The following is a 22,765-nucleotide window of genomic DNA, read 5'->3' on the forward strand; positions in this document are numbered from 1 at the left end:
CATTATACATATCTGCAGACATAAATATAAGTTCTATGTTACATGACAATAAATATTGTCAAAATGTTTTGGAATCGCACTGAATTGATTTGACAGTAAGGTATTGATCACATGCAGATGTTGATATAACTACTAGGCTACTTCAATTTATATCTCACACTAAATGGTTAGATGACATGATCTTCCAGGCCTTTGCTTCAAGAAATTTTCTCTAACTGGACGTTTTCAAAATTTTGTTGAATTTGTTGAATTTACCCCTGTGATAGAGTATAAGAGCTAACTAAATGTAAAGGGCAAGTGTGTTATTTGAAACTACGAGTCCCACTAAAATGAGGGAATCGGGTGAATAAATTCTGAGACTTAAATAAAATCTGTCGTAAAATTTTATTTCATAGATCAAAGATTTCAGTGTTTCCAATTCCACATGAAATATGAAGTTAAGAGTTCAGAAATACAGTAGGCTACTAATTGTTTTTACTATATTTTTATTTCATGGTGTAAAGATATTTGTATCATTATAGTTGATTTCTGCTGCAGGAATTTAATAGTTTTCACCACAACAGTCTAAACAATGTGCAATATCAAGCCTTTTCATCAGAATACATTCACTGTAATTTTTCTTAAAGAACAACTCTCCTTCAGCATACTGTGTTCTTTCATTAGCGTATGATTATAAAGTGCTGCAAGAATAGCATTAGCAAATGATCCTTCATTATAAATCAGATGTCTTACAGATCATCTGAGTACATGTTTAACATTTACTGGCAGTCCTGGTTGTACACCACCCCCAACTGCCTGCGGATCTCATCCTCCAACTCAGCTAGCAGAAGAGAGTCAGCGTGGGACATGACTGCACTCTCCTTCAGCCCTGCACGGAAAAAAAAAGAGGTCTTCTTAAACCAAGGTTATAATAATTAAAAAACATTTTAGTTAGCAAATAAAAATACGCAGAAAAGGTTTTTTTTAGGTCTTTTACATAAAACTAATACTGTCAAATATAAAACTAAACATTTTCAATCACAAAACATCTCAGACTCATTATGAAAAATAGCTGAAACCAAAGTGAAATAAAACAAAACTGTTAAAAACGTGCTAAAAATACAAAATTATAATCATATATTATACGTAAACACCTGAATGAACAATTCTCCAACCTGCCTATGATTCCTCTTACATTTTCAAACTGTCATGTAACTTCATCAGTTTGTATCATAAGATTCCACATGTACACTTTAGTCAGATATGTGTATCTATGACAGATGTATGTTTATCTTGCTGTTCTCTTCTCTTCTCTCTTTGCTGTTCTCTTCTCTCTTTCTTCTGTCTGTACCCGGCTGGCCTTAGGCAGATGGGTCCCTCCATATGAGCTGGGTTCTGCTCGAGGTTTCTTCCTGTTAAAAGGGAGTTTTTCCTTGCCACCGTTGCCTTCAGGCTTGCTCTGGGGGTTCCAGGCCGGGTTTTTGTAAAGCGTCTTGAGACGATTTGTATTGTTATTGACGCTATATAAATAAAATTGAATTGAATTGAATATATCTGGTTTGTACGAACACAGGGAAGGGCCATTAAGTTTTATGATGCCACCTTGTGTTCGATGTTAGTCAATGCATTCCTGAAAAGCCTGAGGACAATGACATTTATCTAGTCATAATGGATACACATTAAAATGTTCTAAATGCCATGGTACCTTTGAGCAAACACTGTCGAACCTCCTCTGCTTCGTAGCGCAGTCCTGTAGCTTTGAAGTAGTTCATGGGCATGTAAGGTTCTGGCAATGGATACTGGATCTCCTTCCCATTCAAAATTAATGTTGTGGGGCACCACATAGTCTCAGGCAACTAAAAGGTGTGCAGAGGACATGTTCACTACAGTATATGAAAATTATTTGAATTAGATTTGGTTACGTTGCGCTCCTATGTTGACCTACCTTGATGGTGCCCTTGGTACCCACAATAAGAACTTCATTGGGAAGCTCTATACCATGGGAGCACGTAAACACTGCCATCCTGTTCTTGGAGAACTTCATGGTGACGACCACAGTCTCGTCCACTCCTACAATAACACAAAATACAATAACAATAATGCAAAAAGAAAATTGCAATACACACACACACAAAAAAAAATAAAATCAAGTCGACGTCGTCTAGTCGATTAAAAACACAGAAGAAAGTAATGCTTCGCAATGAAAACTATATTCTTGGTCTGAATACATACTGTAGTGTCCCACACAAAGAAAGTTATGGAGGCTTTTCTGCAGGTTGATTGAAGACTGCACACGGGCTACTGTCAGCCGTGGCCCACGTCAACACCATATACACCATCAGCCTGACATTTCTAATATGTGGCTCTCACTCGGCAAACTCTCAACTCTACGATAACTTCCGTCCCTCGCATGGTGCATTAACTGACATCAAGGACAAAAAAACACGTCTACAACCACAGCAACAATGTCAACTGGTAGAACACAACAGAACTGAAGATAAACACATGAGCTTATAAGTACTGTGCATTGCAGATATGTACGCTAGTTTGCTGCAACGACCCTCTGGGCTCCGCTGCCTTCTCGAAGGCGTCAATGTTGTTATTGTCATGTATTGTCATGTTTTGCTGTTTACCTTTACATGTTAATGTTAGAGTTAAAAGATGTTCTTTGAATTTAACTGGACCATTGTCCTGATTTAAATGATACAAAATAGCACAGCCATGCTGCAAAAACCTTGATACACTATCTGATATCAAGGAGCTGTAAAAGAAATCATCCCTTCATTGTCAACCTGTGTGTGTGGCTTATTTATGACATACACAGCAGCATTAATAATTAATGCTGATGTGTGAGGGAAAGCAAGCATGTAACAAAGTAATAAACTATTATATGTTTAACTGGACCACTGTCCTGATTTAAACTATACAAAACTGCACAGTCATGCTGGCACTAAACTCGGCGCAAAAACCTTGATACACGATCTGTTATCACTTAAGGAGCTGTAAAAGAAAATTATCCCATCATTGTCAACCTGCATGTGTGGCATATTTATGACATATACAGCAGCATCAATAATTAACTCTGATGTCTGAGGGTAAGCAAGCATGAAACACACTAATAAACTATTATATGGACAACTGGACAACTGTCCTGATTTAAATTATACAAAACTGCACAGTCATGCTGGCACTAAACTTGGTGCGAAATCCTTGATACACTATCTGTTATCACATAAAGAGCTGTAAAAGAAAGTTGTCAACCTGCATCAATAATTAACTCTGATGTCTGAAGGTAAGCAAGCATGAAACAAACTAATGAACTATTTTTGTTTTGTAATCCTTTATGTCCTCTATCCCCACTAAGGAGAGCTATTTACTCATAATAAGTGCAACACCATTTGTCTTTTACTGCCATTGAAGCGGAACAGTCAATTTATATAATCTTTTTGTTAAATACAATGAATGTACTAGGTTCAAGTCTCTGGTGCTGGTGACGAAAGAACACAGACAATCCTAGAATGAGTCAGCTATTTTTTCCAGGGCTGATGGACCTAAACAGCAAAAATACTGTAAACAATGTATACTGAGAAAGCACCACTCTATCCTAAATGTTAATGACGTGGCAGAGTGTCTGATGTTATATTAATTAAAATTATATTATAAGTGGTCTGTTTTCCATTACCAGTGTCCTGACAGAAACCCACAGCTTGGATGGATTCTGGCTTCTCTCCGTTGTACACCATCAATGTGACCTGCAGGCAGTAGATGCCAAGGTCTAGTAATGATCCTCCACCCATCTCCTTCATCGATCTTCTTGGAAATTCCTTCAAGTACAAGGCGAACTCAGACCTGACCATCTTCACCTCGCCCAACTCCCCCTGGGCCACCAGGCGTCTGATCTCCACAGAGGCCGGGAAAAATCGAGTCCAGATACCCTGGAGAAGAAGGACAGGAGGTACTTCATGAAGTTACGTTTTAGGTGATTGGTTTTGTGTTTTGCAGTAACGCACAATGAGTTACAGCTGATCTGCTACACAAATACCATCATCTCAACTTCAGACTGATTTTGGATGGGAAAAGAGGAGGAGACACATATAGAGCCACAGAGAGAATTGCTTTCTTCTTTCTTGCTCCATTTTTACCTCCATGAGGAAGACATTATTCTTCTTGGCGGAGGCCAGGATCTCCTGCACCTCCCTTGCGTTCATGGCCAGTGGCTTCTCACACAGCACATTCTTCTTGGCGTTGGTAAAGAGCAGACATGTAGCCAGGTGGTAGGGGTGGATAACTCCGATATACACCACATCTGGCACACACGTAAAGACACAGAGAGAAAGTGAGGTACACTGTCAAAACTGTGAGATAACAACAGGAACCGAAAACAGATGTGGGTCAAACTAAAATGGAAGCAAAGCAGAAATAATAACAAGTGGTACAAATCAGCATTAAAAAAACTGTGACAGAAACTGACCTATGTTCGGATCTTTGGCCAGCTCCTCATAGCTGCCGTATGATCGGGGGATGCTGTGTTTCTTGGCAAACTCCTGTGCATCCTCCAGTTTGCGAGCAGCCACAGCCACAATCTACAAATACAGTCACCGATGAGTTACTCCTCTCCTACCTTACCCCACAATCACATTTGATGGATGAAGGACTGTCTTGCCAACTTTGGAACTTTTCTGCATAATTTTATCAAGTTTTCTCAGTAACACCACCATGTGTCCTTACAAACAAACAAAAATCTCTTTAGCTTTCATTGCAGCCATTTCCATTGTGTTTATAATGCTCTACAATATTCTTAGGGATTTTGCTCTTGTTTATTTGCTTGGCATCAGTTTAATTTAACTGTAATAAGCGAAAACGTACAACTGCTCATAGTAGTAGAAGTGAGATGGTCATAAAGGTAAAACCCTACATACTGTCTATAGTAAAATTGAATGCCAATATGCTGCACTATAGCTAGCAGATTACAGAAAATCTCCGCCCAGTGTTATTTTACGGAGCCCCTCTGGTGACATGGTAAAAAAAAAAAAAAAAAGAAATTTGACCATGTCACCAGAGGGGCTCCGTATTATTTGTATGTAGTTTGGTAAAGCTTCAGGTTGAAGGTCTACAGCCAACAGCTGTGGACAGCTGTTACAATGTGATCTCAAGAACACTTCTTATTTGTAGGAACAACTCGGAAGCAATAAGGAAGTAGCGAGAAGTCGCAGTGTCCACGGCAGAAGACTCGCATTTGAAACACAGCATTAATTAGTGTACACTCTTCTGCTAGTTGCCATACCTGGTGATCTTCAACGGGAAGACTTTTCAGGCCCAATGTGAAGTCATGACTGATATTCCCCGCGCCACAAATTCCCCATCTGGTTGCCATGATGGAAAAAAAAGGACTGTTAGACTGAGCTCACAGAAGTAGTGGTCGTTTCCTGTCACAAGGTGGCGATACAGCACCAATTTTGCTCGAGTGTAATAACCAACTCGACCGACAGCCGAAACAATGACAATTTAAAACCGGACATGGCGTTTTATACATTTTAACCGGCGCAGCTTTCAGTGATTTAGTGGATGAGGAAGCACAGACCAATTGCATGAGGCTTAAGCCCTCCTAGGTGATAACACTCGGCCAATCAAGGCTGTGCAGGCATACAGATAAGAGTTAGAAGGAAATTACACATGAAAAGACGGTAGCCGGAAAAAGAAGTGACACATGTAGAGAAAACAAAGGAAGAGAAACAAAGGAGTGTCCAGTTGTTGAGACGTGGTGGTTTATTCAAGCTTTTCCTAGCTTTATTTAAACACGCACCGTCTACACGTTTTATTTATTTTCTCTTGTTTTGAAATGCTGCTCACTTTTATTTAGTTAATGGGAGAGCATTATACATATCTGCAGACATATGAGTTCAGTTCTATGTTACATGACAATAAATATTGTCAAAATGTTTTGGAATAGCACTGAATTGATTTGATTTGACAGTCAGGTATTGATTACATGCAGATGTTGATACATCTACTAGGCTACTTCAATTTATATCTCACACTAAATAGTTAGATGATATGATCTTCCGGATGTTTGTTTCAAGAATTTTTTTTTAACTGGACCTCTTTAAAATTTTGTTAAATAACCCTGTGATAGAGTATAAGAGCTAACTAAATGTAAAGGGGTATAATAATGTTTAGTCGGTGTACTATGCTGTCCTACAAGAATGGAGTTCCACCAATAAAAGTCATGAGCACTTACATGAGCTCTGCATGATTCAAATAAGTGTGTCATTTGAATCATGATTCATACGAGTCCCTCTAAAGTGAAGGAATCGGGTGAAGAAATTCTGCAGACACCTGTTATAAAATCTGTCGTAAAACTTTATTTCATTGATCAAAGGTTTCACAGTGTTTCATCTCATTACACTTAAAGTCATTATAGTTGATTTCTGCAGCAGGGATTGAATAGTTTTCACCACAACAATCTAAAACAATGTGCATATAACTGTATATCAAGCCTTTTCATCAGAATACATTCACTGTAATTTTTCTTGAAGAACAACTCTCCTTCAGCATACTGTGTTCTTTCATTAGTGTATGATTATAAAGTCCTGCAGGAATAGCATTAGCAAATGATCCTCCTTTACAAAGCAGATGTCTGACAGATCATCTGAGAACATCTGTAACATTTACTGACAGTCCTGGCTGTACACCACTCCGATCTGTCTGCGGATCTCATCCTCCACCTCAGCTAGCAGAAGAGAGTCAGCGTGGGACATGACTGCACTCTCCTTCAGCCCTGCATGGAAACCAAGGTTATTATGATTAAAAACATCATAGTTAGCAAATAAAAGTAATATCTGAAGGGAGTTCTAAATAAAACAAATACTGTCACATATAAAACTAAACATTTTCAATCACAAAAATCTCAAACTCAACATAAAAAATAGCAGAAACCAAACTGAAATAAAACAAAACTGTTAAATACAAGGAAGGGCCATTAAGATTTTTGATGCCACCTTGTGTCCGATGTCAGTCAATGCATTCCTGGAAAGCCTGAGGACAATAACATTATCTAGTCATAGTGGATACACATTAAAATGTTCTAAATGCCATAGTACCTTTGAGCAAACACTGTCGAACCTCCTCTGCTTCGTAGCGCATTCCTGTACTGTTAAAGAACTTGATAGGCATATAAGGTTCTGGCAATGGATACTGGGTCTCCTTCCCATTCACAATTAATGATGTGGGGCACCACATATGGTCAGGCATCTAAAAGACGTGCAAAGGACATGTTCACGACAGTATATGAAATGTATTTGAATTAGATTTGGTTACACTGCATTTCTATGTTGACCTACCTCAATGGTGCCCTTGGTACCTACAATAAGGATATTCTTGGGCAGCTGTATACCTACAGAGCAGGTAAACACTGCCATCCTGTTCTTGGAGAATTTCATAGTAATGACCGCAGTCTCATCCACTCCTACAATAACACACGATACAATAATAATAATGCAAAAAGAAAATTGTAATATATATATATATGTGTGTGTGTGTGTGTGTGTGTGGGTGTGTGTGTGTGTGTGTGTGTTTTGCTGTTTAACTTTACATAAAAGTGTTAGAGGTAAAAGATGTTCTTAGAATTTAGCAGGACAACTGTCCTGATTTGAATTATACAAAACTGCACAGTCATGCTGGCACTAACTTGGTGTAAAATCCTTGATACACGATCTGTTATCACATAAAGAGCTGTAAAAGAAAACTGTCAACCTGCATCAATAATTAACTCTGATGTCTGAAGGTAAGCAAGCATGAAACAAACTAATAAAATAAAATATTTTTGTTTTGTATTCCTTTATGTCCTCTGTCCCCACTAAGGAGAGCTATTTACTCATAATAAGTGTAACACCATTTGTCTTTTACTCTGTCTCCACTGCCATTGAAGCGGAACAGTCAGTTTATATAATCTTTTTGTTAAATACAATGAATGTACTAGGTTCAAGTCTCTGGTGCTGGTGACAAAAGAACACAGACAATCCTAGAATGAGTCAGGTATTTTTCCCAGGGCTGATGGACCTAAACAGCACAAATACTGTAAACAATATATGTATACTGAGAAAGCACCACTCTTTCCTAAATGTTAATGACATGGCAGAGTGTCTGATGTTATATCAATTAAAGTTATATTGTAAGTGGTCTGTTTTCCATTACCAGTGTCCTGACAGAAACCCACGGCTTGGATGGATTCTGGCTTCTCTCCATTGTACACCATCAATATGTACTGCAGGCAGTAGACGCCAACGTCTAGTAATGCTCCTCCACCCAGCTCCTTCTGCACTCTCCTCGGCACATGCAACAATGGTGCGCCGAACTCAGACCTGACCATCTTCACCTCGCCCAACTCCCCCTGGGCCAGCAGGCGTCTGATCTCCACAGAGGCCGGGAAAAATCGAGTCCAGACAGCCTGGTGCAGAAGGACAGGAGGTACTTCTTGAAGTTACATTTTAGGTGATTGGTTTTGTGTTTTGCTCAAAATAAGGATAAAAGAGGGTTTGATTTTTGGCAGCTGTCTGGTATATTTTAAGTTTAATCACAAAGTTAACATTCCATAAAACTGCTCTCTAAATCTTTGTACTGTGACAGACTTGTGTTTCTCACAAAAGCAAGAATTGGATGAATGTTTCATAAAATTACTGACAACTTTAAAGTGTGTAGATTCGTATCACAGCTGATCAGCCACACAAATACCATCATCTCGACTTCAGACTGATTTTGCACGGGAAAAGAGGAGGAGACAAATATAGAAACACAGAGAGAATTGCTTTCTTCTTTCTTGCTCCATTTTTACCTCCATGAGGAAGACGTTATTCTTCTTGGCGGAGGCCAGGATCTCCCGCACCTCCCTTGCGTTCATGGCCAGTGGCTTCTCACACAGCACATTCTTCTTGGCGTTGGTAAAGAGCAGACATGTACTCAGATGGTAGGGGTGGATAACTCCGATGTACACCACATCTGCACACACGTAAACACACAGAGAGAAAGTGAGGTACACTGTCAAAACAGTGAGACAGCAATAGGAACTGAAAACAGATGTGGGTCCATATAAAATAGAAGCAAAGCAGAAAGAATAGCAAGTGGTACAAATCAGCATTAAAGAAAACTGTGACTGAAACTGACCTATGTCTGGATCTTTGGCCAGCTCCTCATAGCTGCCGTATGCTCGGGAGATGCTGTGATTCTTGGCAAACTCCTGTGCATCCTCCAGTTTGCGAGCAGCCACAGCCACAACCTACAAACACAGTCACAGGTGAGTTACTCTACTCATACCTTACCCTACAATCAAATCTGGTGGATTAAGGACTGTTTTACCAACTCTGGAACTATTATGAAAGGTTTTTGCATAATTTTGTCATCAAGTTTTCTCAGTAACACCACCAGGTGTCCTTGCAAAGAACAAAAATCTCTTTTTTAAAGCACTAGAGTATTCTTAAGGTTTTTGCTCTTGTTTATTTGATTGGCATCAGTTTAATTTAACTGTAATAAGCAAGTGAAAACATACAACTGTTCAGATACTGTAATGTGTGGGCTACTGAAGGACAGAAATTCCAAATGCGTGATTCATGTGTAGTACAAGTGTTCTTACAGTCCATAAAAGGTAAAACCCTACATTCAGTCTATAGTAAAAATGAATGCTGCTCCATTCATGCTGCACTATAGCTAGCAGATTACATAATCTCTCTGACCTCTGACCAGTGTCATTTGTATGTTGCTTGGTAAAGGTTCAGGTCTACATTACAGTGTCTTTTAAATGCCTTTACAAACTGATCTCAAGAGCACTGCTTATCAGCAGCAACAACTCGGAAGGAAGCAGTGATAAGTCGCAGTGTCCACAGCAGAACAGTCTTATTTAAATCACAGCACCGATTAGTGTACACTCTTACACTCCTAGTTACCATACCTGATGGTCTTCAGCAGGAAGAGTTTTCAGGGCCACTGTGAAGTCATGACTGATCTTCCCCGCGCCACAGATTCCCCACCTGGTTGCCATGTTGAAAAAAAAAACACAGGTGGACTGGGATCACAGAAGTAGTGGTCGTTTCCTGTCACAAGGTGGCGACACAGCACCAAGTTTTCGGTATAACCAACTCGGACCTTCAGCCGAAACAATGACGATTTAAAACCGGACATGGCGCTTTATATATTTTACGCAGCTTTCGGTAGTGGTTTTAGTGGATGAGGAAACGCACCACAGACCAATTGCATGAGACTTAAACCCTCCTACGTGATAACAGTCGGCCAATCAAGTCTGGGCATTAAACATTAAACAGGTGGTAAACACTGCAATTTGCGACGGACAGATGAGAGAGACAAGTTACACATGAAAATACAGTAGAAAACAAAGGAAGAGAAACAGACGTAAGTAGGCAGAATAAAGAAAGTGAGACGGATAAAAGAAGAAAAACAGACGAGTGTTCACTTGTTAAGATGTGTTGGTTTATTATCTGTAAAACTGGTCGGGACTGTTGAGTCAAGATGTGAAACAGAAAAGGGGAAATTCAAGATTTTCCTAGCTTCATTTTATTTTTCTGAAGTTAAGCACTTCATTTGAACATGCACAATTTCCATATTTTATTTATATTCTCTTATTTTGAAATGCAGCTCACTTGTATTAAGTTAATGGGAGAACATTATACATATCTACAGACATACATATATGCTCAGTTCTATGTTACATGGCAATAAATATTGTCGATTCCCAATACGTTTGGGAATCGATTTGATTTGACAGTCAGGCATTGATTTCATTCAGATGTTGATACAACTACTAGGCTATCCTTAAATATATATCACACTAGATATTTAGATGTTGTGATCTTCTGGACTTTTGCTTTAAGACATTTTCTCTAACTGGACTTCTTTAAATTTTAGTTCAGTGCCCCTGGCCTAGAAGATACAATAAATGAAAAACTAAGCAGCAAAATGCACTAAAAGAAAGACCACAGATGAACAGTGATACTTCGACTACTATTACTTCTAATTGAGTAAATGTGTAAATAATTTTAACAATTTTATAAATGGGGGTACATAACATATACTGCCCTCTATTCACATAACTTTACAAAGATCTAGAATAAAATAACTTTTCAAAAGCTAAAAACCCCAGTGTGACCCTTTGATCCTTTAATATCATCTGTAGATTAGAGGTTGGCGAATATAGTGGGAGTTGGTTAAATTCCCACTATATTTGCTCTGAAAACTGCTCCCCTCCCCTCCATGAGGTTGCCCACTGTGTGCACAGTTGTGTGGGTTAAATTTAGAGAAGAAATTCCTTGTACTGTATGTGTGTACAAGGCAAATCAGGCTGATTTTTTTTTTTTTTCATGTATAAATATTTTAATATATATATATGTGTGTGTGTGTGTGTGTGTGTGTGTGTGTGTGTATTTGTTACACACTCATGTTAAATGTCAGGAATATTTCAGGAGCATGGCTGTGACATGGTTGTGACTTCCAGAATAAGACTTTTCCTTTTTATTTTATGTCCCTTCATTTTCTTCATTTCCACTAAGGGGAGCTCTTTATCCATAATCAGTGTAACACAATTTCTTTGACACTGGACTCTATGTTTTCAACTGACTAATGGGAAAAAATTTTTTTTTCTATCGTTTAATTTATCCTGAGATTAAAAGTGTCCTTCTACAGTTTATTTGACTATAATAACACTAAATAAAATAATACACTTTTCTTTTGTCTGTTTCATCTTCATTGGATCTCAAATTACTGAAATATTAATGACTTCTATTGCTACTGAAATCGACACACCTTTTTCAGCGTGACTGTATATTATGTTATTTAAAGTGCAGTACATAAATAAAAACTAATGTGGATATGTCTTGCACTTTTGATTTTTTATTGGGACTGGTTTTCTTAATCAGAGGTGAACTATAAAACAGGGCTATTCATCACCATCTGTTTGAAGCTGCATGGCCCATTTATTTAGTCCATTTATTTACCCTCTATAATAAATTCAATAAATGCAAGAGGTTAAACTGTGACATGCATCGAAATAAATGAGTATGCAATTGTTATTCATTAATCAGCCAAAATAGTCAGTGCAAAAATAGTTTGCAGTCATGGGGTGACACGTGTATCAACGAAAGGTCCAGCTTTTACTGGCCCTGTGAGCCCAAAGACTGAAACCAAGTATTAAATGAGCCATGCTCTTTGCTGACTCACAAAGGGCCTCTCTCTGTCCTAACCTTGAGAAGCCGACGGTGCAACCTATTTTTGAATCTATTTGTACACCGCTGCGAGGGGCAGACATGACAGAACACTTCGATTCAAATGTGCCACTCCAAGTCTCTTCTTCTTTCCAGCGGATGATAGTTGAAATGAAACATGGCTTTCACAATCAGTCTTTTATTGGATTCATCAATCACACACCTTGCAGTGACAGCTGGGTTTGTCTTTAAAGGTCTAGGACTTCATTACAGGATGGCGACACACAGCGCCGCTGCCCTACTTCTTTACATTATTTCTTTTCAATCTGATCTTGTTAAACTGTGTAATACAGCAGTGTTTTTCATGTACTGTATTTTCATGTGTTTGCACGGGGAAAACTGGAGTAGCATATGTTTGCAAAAAATAATATATTAAGTACATACTTCCTGTTACCAGACCCAGAGGTCACATGTACAAGTTCCGGTTATTTACTTATTCTTTCATCGAGTGTTATCAGAGCTGCTGCAGTGATACTGTGTGATATGTGTGCCATAAATGGTCTGATTAGTCCAAAGGTCCAAAGCCTCTGCTCCATCTGACAAGGGTTTAGGTCAGGTGAAACAGCTCTGCTTCGGAGCGATGTCACTGGCTGTCCTGGCTGAAAACAACTCCCACCTGCTTCCTGATTTCATCCATGATCTCCGTCAGCAAGACAGAGTCGGCCAGAGGCATTCGTGGGCTCTCCTTGAGTCCTGCAGATGAAGAAGAGTTCATCAGAAAAATAAGACTCGGGCAGAGACATAAACTAAAAACTAGTTATTTCAATTAAGTACAATATGTAGCATATGTTGTGGTAAAGCAGGAACAGCAAAGACACAAAAGCAACATGAATAAGTCTATAATACCATATAAGCTAGAGGACATTGCAAGGTCTGGTAGCAACACTGATTCTGATTTAATCCGATGAGTGCATTCGTGTATGTCTAAATTGTCATTGGAAGCCCCAAGAATGCAGCCGTTTCTCCGAATTTCAGAGCCTTTCAAATAATTCAACCTCTGCAAAGAGAAATACACAACTTTCCTTTTATCATGAGTTACCTTTAAGCAAGCACTGCCTCACTTCGTCCGCCTCGTAGCGAAGCCCTGTGCTGTTGGTGAAATTCAGAGGGAGACACGGCTCAGGCAGAGGGTACTCCATTTCCTTGTCGTTCACCACCAGCTTCGTGGGGCAGTGCATGGGGCCAAGAACCTGAAGGGTGAAAAGAGAGCACATTTTTTTGCGAGCAGCCAGCCCCTCAACTTGAAAATCCTCCAATAGGGAGGCTAACAAATCTTTGTCTGAATGCTTCAATTTAATTAAATGTGAAAGTAATTATCAGTCAGCTCAGTCTTAGCATGTCTTTATGATTCCTTAATTAAGTAAACCGTTGCAGTACAGCGTGGCATACTTTAATGGAGCCCTGAGTGCCGCTGATGACGGCATCATTCGGAAGCCGAGCAGCGATTGAGAAGGCGCAGAAGGCCATCCTCTTCCTGGAGAATTTCATCACCACGACCACTGACTCATCCACTCCTGCCAAAAAATGATTTTTTTTAAATATACTTGCTGTAAAAAAAAAAAAACAGTTAAAAGCAAATGCATGAATGAATGAATACTAGTACACTGCTTAAAATAACTCCAGGTCGTTTCCGTGCAACGCACTGCAATCAGTCCAGTTCCATTCAGCTTTGGTGATAGGAATTTTTGAGTTTGCGAAAATGTCCGAACATGTACGGCATACACATATGGTCCATATGATTTACATAAAGGCAAGAAAATGCTTAAGTGTGCTCGTCACGTATTGAAAGATATCTATGTGAGACATATGTGAGACATTCATTTATTGTTCCACTTTTACTGTATAACTGTGTTCTCTGAAGGGGATTAGGATTAGCCTGACATATCAATGATAAATCTTGATTTTCAAGTGTGTTTGTGATTGCTGATTCACACTACGTGGTTAATAATATCAATCTACATCCCACCTGCGTGCTGAATCATACCTGAATCAAGCAGCACCCCCGAGGCCTGGATGGACTCTGGCCTCTCGCCATTGAACACCATCAGCACAAACTGCAGACAGTACACTCCGATATCCAGCAGAGCTCCTCCGCCGAGCTCCTTCTCCACCGAGCGGGCGATGTGGAGCTGAGGGGAGCCGAAGTAGGCCTTGACCAGCTTCACCTCCCCAACAGCCTCCTGCGCCAGCAGTCTGCGCACCTCTGCGTGCACGGGGAAACAGCGAGACCAGATGGCCTGGGAGGTACAGAGCAGACTAGCACCACTACGACGGAAAATGATTTATACTAAGTTTTTACCACAGCCCTTTACTTATATGACTACTGCACCATTAACTGTGAATATAGCCAGGAAAGGTTAAAACATTGCTGTTATAACTGTATGGTGAATATAAAGCCTAGCGACTGAATAATCAAAGCATCTCCACTTCGTTCGCATATTGAATCTTGTGCAAAAGCTTAAGTTTTTTTTTTTGTTTTTTTTTTGTGGAATTATGTTACAGGGCACATTTTGGTCAGCAGCTCCAGTGGATTTTGTCTCCCCTGAATTGTAAGTAAGATTTAACAAAACAAACAAGATATAGCGCTATTCAGACCAAAACAAGCTGTGTCCTCCTTCTGCTATGCCGAGCAAAGCAGCTGCAGGCTGTTGCTTCGTATTTACCGCATGCACGGTATCAATATTCTCAGCTAATTCTCAGGAGTAAAACAAATAACAATATTTCCCCGTATAGAAAATTAACAAAATATTAAACACGCTATCGTGGTTGCTCAAAAATGCCACCTGCAATTAACTCTACTGCCAGCACGCGGCCCCTGGGGAAAGGTCTGCATGAAACCCTTGCATCCCTTCGACCTTACCTCCATCAGGAAGACTTTGCTTTTCTTGGCTGCAGCAACAAGGTCTTTCACCTGTCTGGAGTTCATGGCAAAGGGTTTCTCGCACAGCACATTCTTCCCTGCCTGGAGGAACAGCAGCCCAACTCGCCAGTGCTCTGTGTGCAGCACTCCCAGGTACACGATGTCTGTAAGGACAAATCTGTTTCATCCTTGAACTGTAACACTAACACATCGTTTTCTCTACCTGTGCAGACAAGTTGTTCTCAACTCTGAGGACTCACCAATGTCTGGGTCGGTTGCCAGCTCCTCGTAGCTGCCGTAAGCCTTCGGAATTCCGTGTTTCTTGGCAAACTCTTTGGCACGCTGCATGCTCCTCGATGCAATGACTGCAATCTGTACATAAGGGCAAAACCCATACACACACCGCAGCTCTGTTCAGCGCAAAGGAGACATCTTGTGTGACAGTGAAAATATAGTGAGCTTGTTTGTACTGAATACCTGGTGATCTCCTGGAGGCAGAGTCTTCATGGCCACACTGAAGTCGTGGCTGATCTTCCCCGCTCCGCAGAGTCCCCATCGAGTTGCCATGTTGAATTGGATGGTAAGTGACAAATGAGTCGGGTGTTGCTATAGTAAAGATCTGAGCTGCAGGCAAGGTGTGACCTTGGGAAAGGTTGCACGTTCAGGGGAAGACGCCTGGTAAACTGTCATGCTTTAAAGCCAGCGACTAGAAAGCTCCTGCATTTATATGCCGGAGAGGCACAATGTGTCACCTTCCTTCTGCTCCCACCCTGAGGTAGAGACTGTAACACACACACACACACACACACACAAACATGCGCGCACACCCTGCTGCGTTCATGCGCTGTTGTTGATACGAACCTTTCAGTCCGGACTGAAGTTGTTTGAACCAGTTGTCTCCAGCCATCTGTAACAGGAGTATCATTGGGGCTCTTGCCCATTATTAACAAGCTGGAGGGGGAAACAAAAAAAGGTTTAATGTGTAAAGGCCAGGGTGAGGGTTCACCTTGCCATCAGATCAGCACTCTACCACAGCAGTGCAGGTCAAGTATTAGTACCAGGATCTGCTTTGTTTACCGCTGGGAGAGAAACTGATTAGCCTGCGATGGTCTGACAGCAGCACAGAAGACAATGATTAAACAGAAGTCTCGTGGGGATTGCTGTAATAAACAAAAATGCAGGGTTCACTGAATGCTCATGGAGCCCAATGCAGGGTAATTTTACTGACCAGTAAGCTAGGCCAGGATGACTATGGAAAAGCATGAGTTCACTTGCCCTTGAGCTAAATATTATCTGTTTAGCCAGACAGGCGGTTGTGTAAACTTTCTGCCACATGCTGCCAGTAGAGGACACTGTGTTGTCAGCAGAGTTCACTTTCCCTATCAAGCTCTGAGGATTTGGCATTGCTCAGTGTGAGTAGTCTCTCATACAGGTTTGCAGAATCAGACATACTTTGAAAAGTATCTGTCAGAGGTCTAATAGAAATTGGCAATCACCTTGTTAAATGCAAAAACTAAAATATGTCACGCCAAGATAGTGTGATGATCAATGTTCATCATCAGTAGGCGTGTATTTGAAGCGTGTTTCATAAGACATATTACATGCATAACTATTTGACAGAGCTGCTGATGTTTTGCACATCAAAGCCGATACCTTGTCCGGTAATGTCAGATTTGAGTAAATCATTTCTCGTTTCATTTCGACTGCGTGGCATTGGATTTACATACGAACGTAGTGTCAGCGACATCTTCAGCATGAGAGAAAAAAAAGGGAAATTTTATCAATGACTCCTCTGGCTGGCTGCTTCCCTTTTGTATTTCACTTCCAAATGAATTCTGGGAGCTGTGTGCCGTTGTCATAACAACAAGGTACCAGCTGGGCAATTTGTATGCAAATGGCATTGGGCTTGGCCTGATATCCCAGCCTATACCACAGGACCTGGTTGCCATGGGAATGTCCAACTCCTCATTGAGTGATTTTTTTACTTTTTTGAGGGAAAATGCACAGCAGCGTTTCCTTGGCAGGACCGTTCAGTGACATCCGTACAGGTGTTAAGAAAAAAAGGCAGAAGTGTGAGAGATGAGGTGTAGCGCGACAGGGCAAGTGCAACTAGATTTTGAATTGGTGTGAAGCAATGAATCAGTTCCGTGCTCCCTGACTCGACTGCCAGCAGACGGGCACACAACGCCGAGGCTCAGGTGGTCAGTGGAGGGTGTTCGTGAGAGGATTTGGACAGGGTCGCCTGACCACGCTGCACTGGGACCCATGATCTCCCCCTCAGCTGAGCTATGAACGCTTTACTTTTTGGAGGAAACTGAAAATTCTCTAGCTGAAAGCTGCCCTCCCCCCTGCACGCTCAAGGTCACGATGAACACAAGGCTGTAAACTGATCAGACTTTCAGTTTTAATGAGGATGGGCCGAGGAGTGGCCGGTGTGGGGTTGATATTGTGTTTCTGCGCCTGCTGAGGTTGGCCCAGGGACGGAGGAGGACGATGAAGACAGCTGATGAGCCGAGTCATTCAAAAATCTGGCATGCGGAAGGAAGCCAGCGCCTCATTAATTCAACACGGCCGGGCCGATTGCCTTCCACTCCTATCACTTCTCACTGTCTTTATTTGATTAAGAATTCATGCATCATCTCATGTCCACGTCCCGATTTCACCGGGACACATTCGATGGGTCACGTGACCGGTCACAAGTTTCCTTAGAGGGGGTGGATCATTTTGCCTGTGAAGGTGGTTGATCACAGCAGACAGCTTTGTTTCACACATTGTCACGTCATTTCATCTGTGTGTCTTGCTGTCAGAAACACTCCGTGCCCCTTTATCATTGGCAGTGCGCCAGTGTTACAATAAATAACTCTGGTGATGAGCATGGCAATGGAAAAATGAAGCAGCATTAAAAACGAATAAAATAATTAGACTTTTCTGAAGCTTGTCCGTCATTAAGGGAAATATATTAATATTTAACTCTTCCTGAAAAAAAGGAGCAAAAGCTACAGTGTGTCTCTGCAACCCAAGTTACCATGTAACAGCTCAGTATTTCATCAGCAACGTCAAGTTAATGGGAAATAAAAAGGACCAGAGAGAGGCTCCCTAATCCTATTTTGATTGATGTAGATATGCAGAGGGTGGTTTTTACCCCCCTCCTTCAGCTCTCAGTGTTAGGGAGAGCAATCTTGGTGCTGTGTGAGTTTTTTTTTTTTTTTGGGGGGGGGGGGGGGGGGGGGGGAAGCTGTATTGCAGCAGTTATGGGAGCACCATTGCTCCTTCATCTCCGCCTCAAGGTCACTGCGGAGGAAGGGTGACAGGCTAGACAAGCGCCAGGAGGTGCCAGCCATTTTAAAGGGGAGGCTGGGAGCTTGATGAATCCAGGAAGGGTGAGGGAAGTGTGCAGCCAGGAGTGATAAGTCATTTTGTCAATGCTACGGCATGTTCTGATGTGTGGCTTAGGTTATTTTTTATTTTTTTCCCCCATTAGAAAAAGTGTGATAGAGAGAGGCTGAAAGGAGCAAGCAGAAATGGGAGCCTTTGAGCCGCCCAGCATTGTACCGGCCCTTCGAGAGTCCTATCTTTGTCTGCAGCACACACACACTGGGAGGCTGAGCTGTGGAGCAAGAGCAAGCTGGACTAGAGCTGACTTAGCAGCCCTTCATCTGGATGTTAATGGTGATGGGGAGAGGAGCAGGATGTAGAGTACAGGTACATGCCTTTCTTCATTTCAACCCACTCTGTGTACTGAAAAATCTGGTACCCTGAGCGGTGCGACCTAATCCTAATCCTCCTTTCTGAAACAACATATGTCAGACTCAGTTCTCCAGAATAATTGCCATTTATCAATATATATTCTGTACCTGTGTTTTTTTGGGGGCATCATCAAGTAGGCTGTTTCTCCATAACCATCAAACGTCTCAAGTCTGAACTACCATGTACGCAAGCTCAAAGTTCACTACGTCACTATTCCTCATCTGTTCATCACTGTTTAAAGCCCATCCAAGTGATTTAATTGCCCTGGCAAATCATTGCAGGAGCATAATCAGTTACCAGTGGAGTGACTCCAGGCCAACTTTCAAAGATTTTGTAAGTGGGGGATGCTGGGCTGGCTTAAACGCTAGAAGTAACACACTCAAAAAAGGAAAGTCCCACTTTCAGTATCTCACTGTTGTGTAACTATATATCGACACTTGGAGCTAAGTTTTTACAACTAACAAGTAAAGCCCTTTGTGTAGATGTTTTGCCCCTATGTTTGTTTCAATTTGAGCCATCGGTGTTGTTGTCTGTCTCCATCAACTGCTGCCTGAATCTAGGGAACATGCGACACACACCCTCACTCCCTTACTTTTTTTTTCTCTCCCTATATCTGTCTCACACAAACCAAAAATGAAGTCACGTCTCTATCCCAGTCCAGGGTGGTGCCACCTTGTATCACAGAGATTAAGGGAGCCGATATGGAGTCCATCAGCAAGCCCATGCCGAGGTGAGAGTGGTAGACATGGCAGGAGCCGAGACACGGAGCAGATACCACCCTCTGTCACGCGGCTGATAATGTCCATTTGGGTTTGAGGAATGTCTATTATGGAGTGCAGCTCCTTCGCCTCCATGATGCTCTCCATCTTTTAGCTAGCTTCCGGGACATGATGTTTACATGCACATGGATTGCTGCAGAGGTGAAAGCCTCTGTGATCTCAGATAGCAAGTCATTCCTCAGCGTGAAACATACCACACGAAGTGTAATGGTTGTGCTGTGGTGTTGGGAGCAGGCAAGAATCACCACAGACTGTGAGTGAAAGGTTTGCTCGGAGCAACCTAAACAAAGAAGATACGATATATGAGCACGTGCCTTGAAGGCTTTTTTCACAACCTGGCAACCCAAAGATTGTCATCTTTAAGGATATACCACTGAAGAACACAGTGGAAATACCAAACAGGACATTAACCATCACCGAACAATATGCTTTTTCTATTTTTGTGGACTATAATGTTTATCTCGATGAGAGAAATAAATGTACTTATGAAGACTTATTTATTGTAATTAAAAGTGACTATGTACACCAGTCAGCCACAACATTAAAACCACTGACAGGAGAAGTGAATAACATTGACCACCTTGTGACAATACAATGTTCTGCTGGGAAACTTTTGGACCTGGCAATCATGTGGATGTTACTAAGACATGTACCACCCACCTAGACCAGACCAGGCACCCCCACCCCATAGCAATGACACTCCTTGATGGCAGCAGCCATCCCTAGCGAGATGCAGCCTGACACAGGCACACACACAAAAATGGTTTAGGAACAACTCAAAAAACTGATCAAGTATCTGTGGGATGCACTGAAACAAGTCTGATCCACAGAGGCCCCTCCCCTCAACCCATAGGACCCAAAGGCCCCCCACTAGGCCCCCATTCTGTTGCCAGACACCATGGGACACCCTCAGAAGGCCTATGTCCATTCTTTGATAAGTCACAACTGTTCTGGAGACCCACACAATATTAGGAAGGTGGTCATAATGTTATGCCTGATCAGTGTATATAATAAATGTATTCCAAAAATATAATTAAAAGTTCACTTTTATTTCTTAACAGAAACATTTGCTCTACATGTTAATCCCTTTCCACCACATGACAGAGAAACCGTTCACTGTGACCAGTGTAGCTGCTTCTCCCACCTTTTGATTTCCCACTCCATCAGTGGTCTGTATCCCCCCTGTTGGGGAGTCACACAGACTTCTCTGCGGGGAGGCCGAAGCCATTAAGCAGCAAACACACTCCGCTGCGTCTCCCTGTTTAATTGCCTGATAGGGCCTGTGATATTTTTATCAGCCGTCCTGCGGTGGATGGCTGCCGAGAGGGGGAGATGTGTGTGTGTGTGAGTGTGTCATTCCGTGTCATGCCTCGGTACACCTCTGACAAGAGAGCTGCCTGCTTGCTGCAGGAAACCCTGAGCTTCCGTGCACCTGCATATCAAAATATGTGACCTAGCCTCTCAGCTGTGACAGGGCACAGAACATCCATACCTAAATGCACACTGGCTTTTGATGCCTCGTCATCACGGCGCATCATGATAACCAATCGTGTTTCCAGCACTTTAGAGCTTTGAGAAATATTTTCCAGCATGTACAGTTGTTTCTTTTTCTTTTTAGGTGCCTGTGAGGTTGAAAAATGTCTCTATTCATATTTGTTGGATGGAGTTATCACTCTGGGCTGCTATCAGTATTACATACAGTGCTTTTTTCCTGCCTGGAGACTTAATATACAGATACACAGGTTACTCTGGTCCCCACCTTCTCTCTCTCTCTCTCTGTCTCACACACACAAACACACAAACACAACACCAACTTCCCTGCCGGCTGTTAGGTTTATTAACTGTATGCTTGTCCACTGCCAGAGTGATTTAGGGCTTTGGAGGGAGGTGAAGAGAAGAAGTGTCAGTGGGGGAGAGAGAAAGAGACAGCAGAGGATCCTTATTGGAGCTTCAGAGCCAACTAACCACCGACCAACATAAAACCAGGGGGAAACCAATTCTCTCGTTTCTCCAGAGGAGTTTCTGGCAGGGGGATTAGGAGGTGCATTTCACCTTGCTGGGATCCCTTTGAGTGCGAGCTCTGTTTTATGTGGGAATGATTGAATTCGCTCAGCAACTCCCTTCGTGCCGTTTATTCGACATTTCACTGCGGTCACTCCGCGCACTAACTGGATACAGCCAGTTAGTCACGCTGTCTGACAAAGAGAGCAAATTTGTCTCTTGAAACAGCACGGGCGTATAACTGTGAAGCATGAATTATAATAATAAAAAAAGAAATGGGGGAAAAAAAGCATCTTTTAAGTTCAGTCTTGATTTTTCTCATTTTAGTTTATATTTCTCATATCATTCATATCACTTACTATTCAAACGGTAAAAATGCAAGATTTGACTGTTTACTAAGCTCCTTGTGGTTGCAGAGTTAGCCCTTAAAATGATTTTAGTCTTGAGTGAACCCTGGATTTCAGGCAGCCACAGACAAAACAGTCGTCTTCTTGTTGATTCTGCAGCCTGAGATGGTGACAGGGTCGGCTCCAACAACCTAATTAAGTTACAATTTTACTTTGTGAGTTAATTAAAACTTCCAACTGTTCCAGTTGACTTTCTAATGATTTCAGCCGTCTCTTTTGTATTTTTCTTTTGGAATTTTGTATTCCTGATAACCATAAGAAAACACGCTTCTTCAATATTTTACAGTATGTATGGACATTCATTCATTCATTCATCTTCTGTAACCGCTTGTCCTGTGAAGGGTCGCGGGGTCTGCTGGAGCCTATCCCAGCTGTCATCGGGCGAGAGGCGGGGTACACACTGGACGGGTCAGTAGTCCATGGCAGGGCTAACACAGAGAGACAGACAACCATTCACACTCACATTCACACCTACGGCCAATTTAGAAACACCACTGAACCTAACAAGCATGTCTTTGGACGGTGGGAGGAAGCTGGAGTACCTGGAGAAAACCCACGCAGACACAGGAAGAACATGCAAACTCCACTCAGAAAGGCCCAGTCGGCCCATGTTAATCTTGACTTGCTAACATGACACATACTAAGATCAGTGAGAAATTACACCGAGTGGTAATGACTATGCATGATAATGCTAACACAAGCTATATATGTAACATTTACTGCTCTGTG

At 41.6% G+C, this 22,765-nt stretch overlaps 2 protein-coding genes across 4 annotated transcripts; both read right to left on the reverse strand.

Annotated features, from left to right (window-relative positions):
- Nucleotides 1–6: 6 nt before the first annotated feature.
- LOC311485686 (trans-1,2-dihydrobenzene-1,2-diol dehydrogenase-like) lies at nucleotides 7–10,020 on the reverse strand. 3 transcript variants are annotated; one of them, XM_084541257.1, is made up of 7 exons: nucleotides 5,264–5,419; nucleotides 4,451–4,562; nucleotides 4,122–4,285; nucleotides 3,662–3,914; nucleotides 1,925–2,049; nucleotides 1,685–1,835; nucleotides 7–868 (listed from the first exon to the last, which is right to left on the reverse strand). In XM_084541257.1, exons 1-7 carry the CDS (start codon nucleotides 5,351–5,353, stop codon nucleotides 759–761), a joined length of 1,005 nt encoding a protein of 334 aa, XP_084397383.1. In that variant the 5' UTR covers nucleotides 5,354–5,419; the 3' UTR covers nucleotides 7–758. The 3 variants fall into 3 exon arrangements, with proteins under 3 accessions (XP_084397383.1, XP_084397382.1, XP_084397381.1); XM_084541256.1 differs by lacking the exons at nucleotides 7–868; nucleotides 1,685–1,835; nucleotides 1,925–2,049; ... (2 more) ...; nucleotides 4,451–4,562; nucleotides 5,264–5,419 and adding exons at nucleotides 5,995–6,757; nucleotides 7,080–7,230; nucleotides 7,320–7,444; ... (2 more) ...; nucleotides 9,139–9,250; nucleotides 9,920–10,020; XM_084541255.1 differs by lacking the exons at nucleotides 7–868; nucleotides 1,685–1,835; nucleotides 1,925–2,049; ... (2 more) ...; nucleotides 4,451–4,562; nucleotides 5,264–5,419 and adding exons at nucleotides 5,995–6,757; nucleotides 7,080–7,230; nucleotides 7,320–7,444; ... (1 more) ...; nucleotides 8,810–9,250; nucleotides 9,920–10,020.
- A 2,805-nt stretch (nucleotides 10,021–12,825) lies between these two features.
- dhdh.1 (dihydrodiol dehydrogenase, tandem duplicate 1) lies at nucleotides 12,826–15,669 on the reverse strand (the record flags this gene model as incomplete). The annotated part of the gene is made up of 7 exons (XM_084541258.1): nucleotides 12,826–12,935; nucleotides 13,282–13,432; nucleotides 13,632–13,756; nucleotides 14,227–14,479; nucleotides 15,103–15,266; nucleotides 15,363–15,474; nucleotides 15,580–15,669. 7 exons carry the CDS (start codon nucleotides 15,667–15,669, stop codon nucleotides 12,826–12,828), a joined length of 1,005 nt encoding a protein of 334 aa, XP_084397384.1.
- Nucleotides 15,670–22,765: the final 7,096 nt, after the last annotated feature.

Source organism: Chelon labrosus (assembly GCF_963514085.1).
Source record: "Chelon labrosus genome assembly, chromosome: 3".
NCBI lineage: Eukaryota > Metazoa > Chordata > Actinopteri > Mugiliformes > Mugilidae > Chelon > Chelon labrosus.

What these genes read in the sequence shown, in the direction of transcription:
- LOC311485686 (XM_084541255.1), bottom strand. Translation starts at nt 10,009, where the DNA reads ATGGCAACCAGGTGGGGAATCTGTGGCGCGGGGAAGATCAGTCATGAC. An exon ending in ATAACGTCTTCCTCATGGAG is followed by an intron (nt 8,426 to 8,809) that starts GTAAAAATGGAG and finishes CTTCTGCACCAG; the next exon opens with GCTGTCTGGACTCGATTTTT. An exon ending in TCGACAGTGTTTGCTCAAAG is followed by an intron (nt 6,758 to 7,079) that starts GTACTATGGCAT and finishes GTTTCCATGCAG; the next exon opens with GGCTGAAGGAGAGTGCAGTC.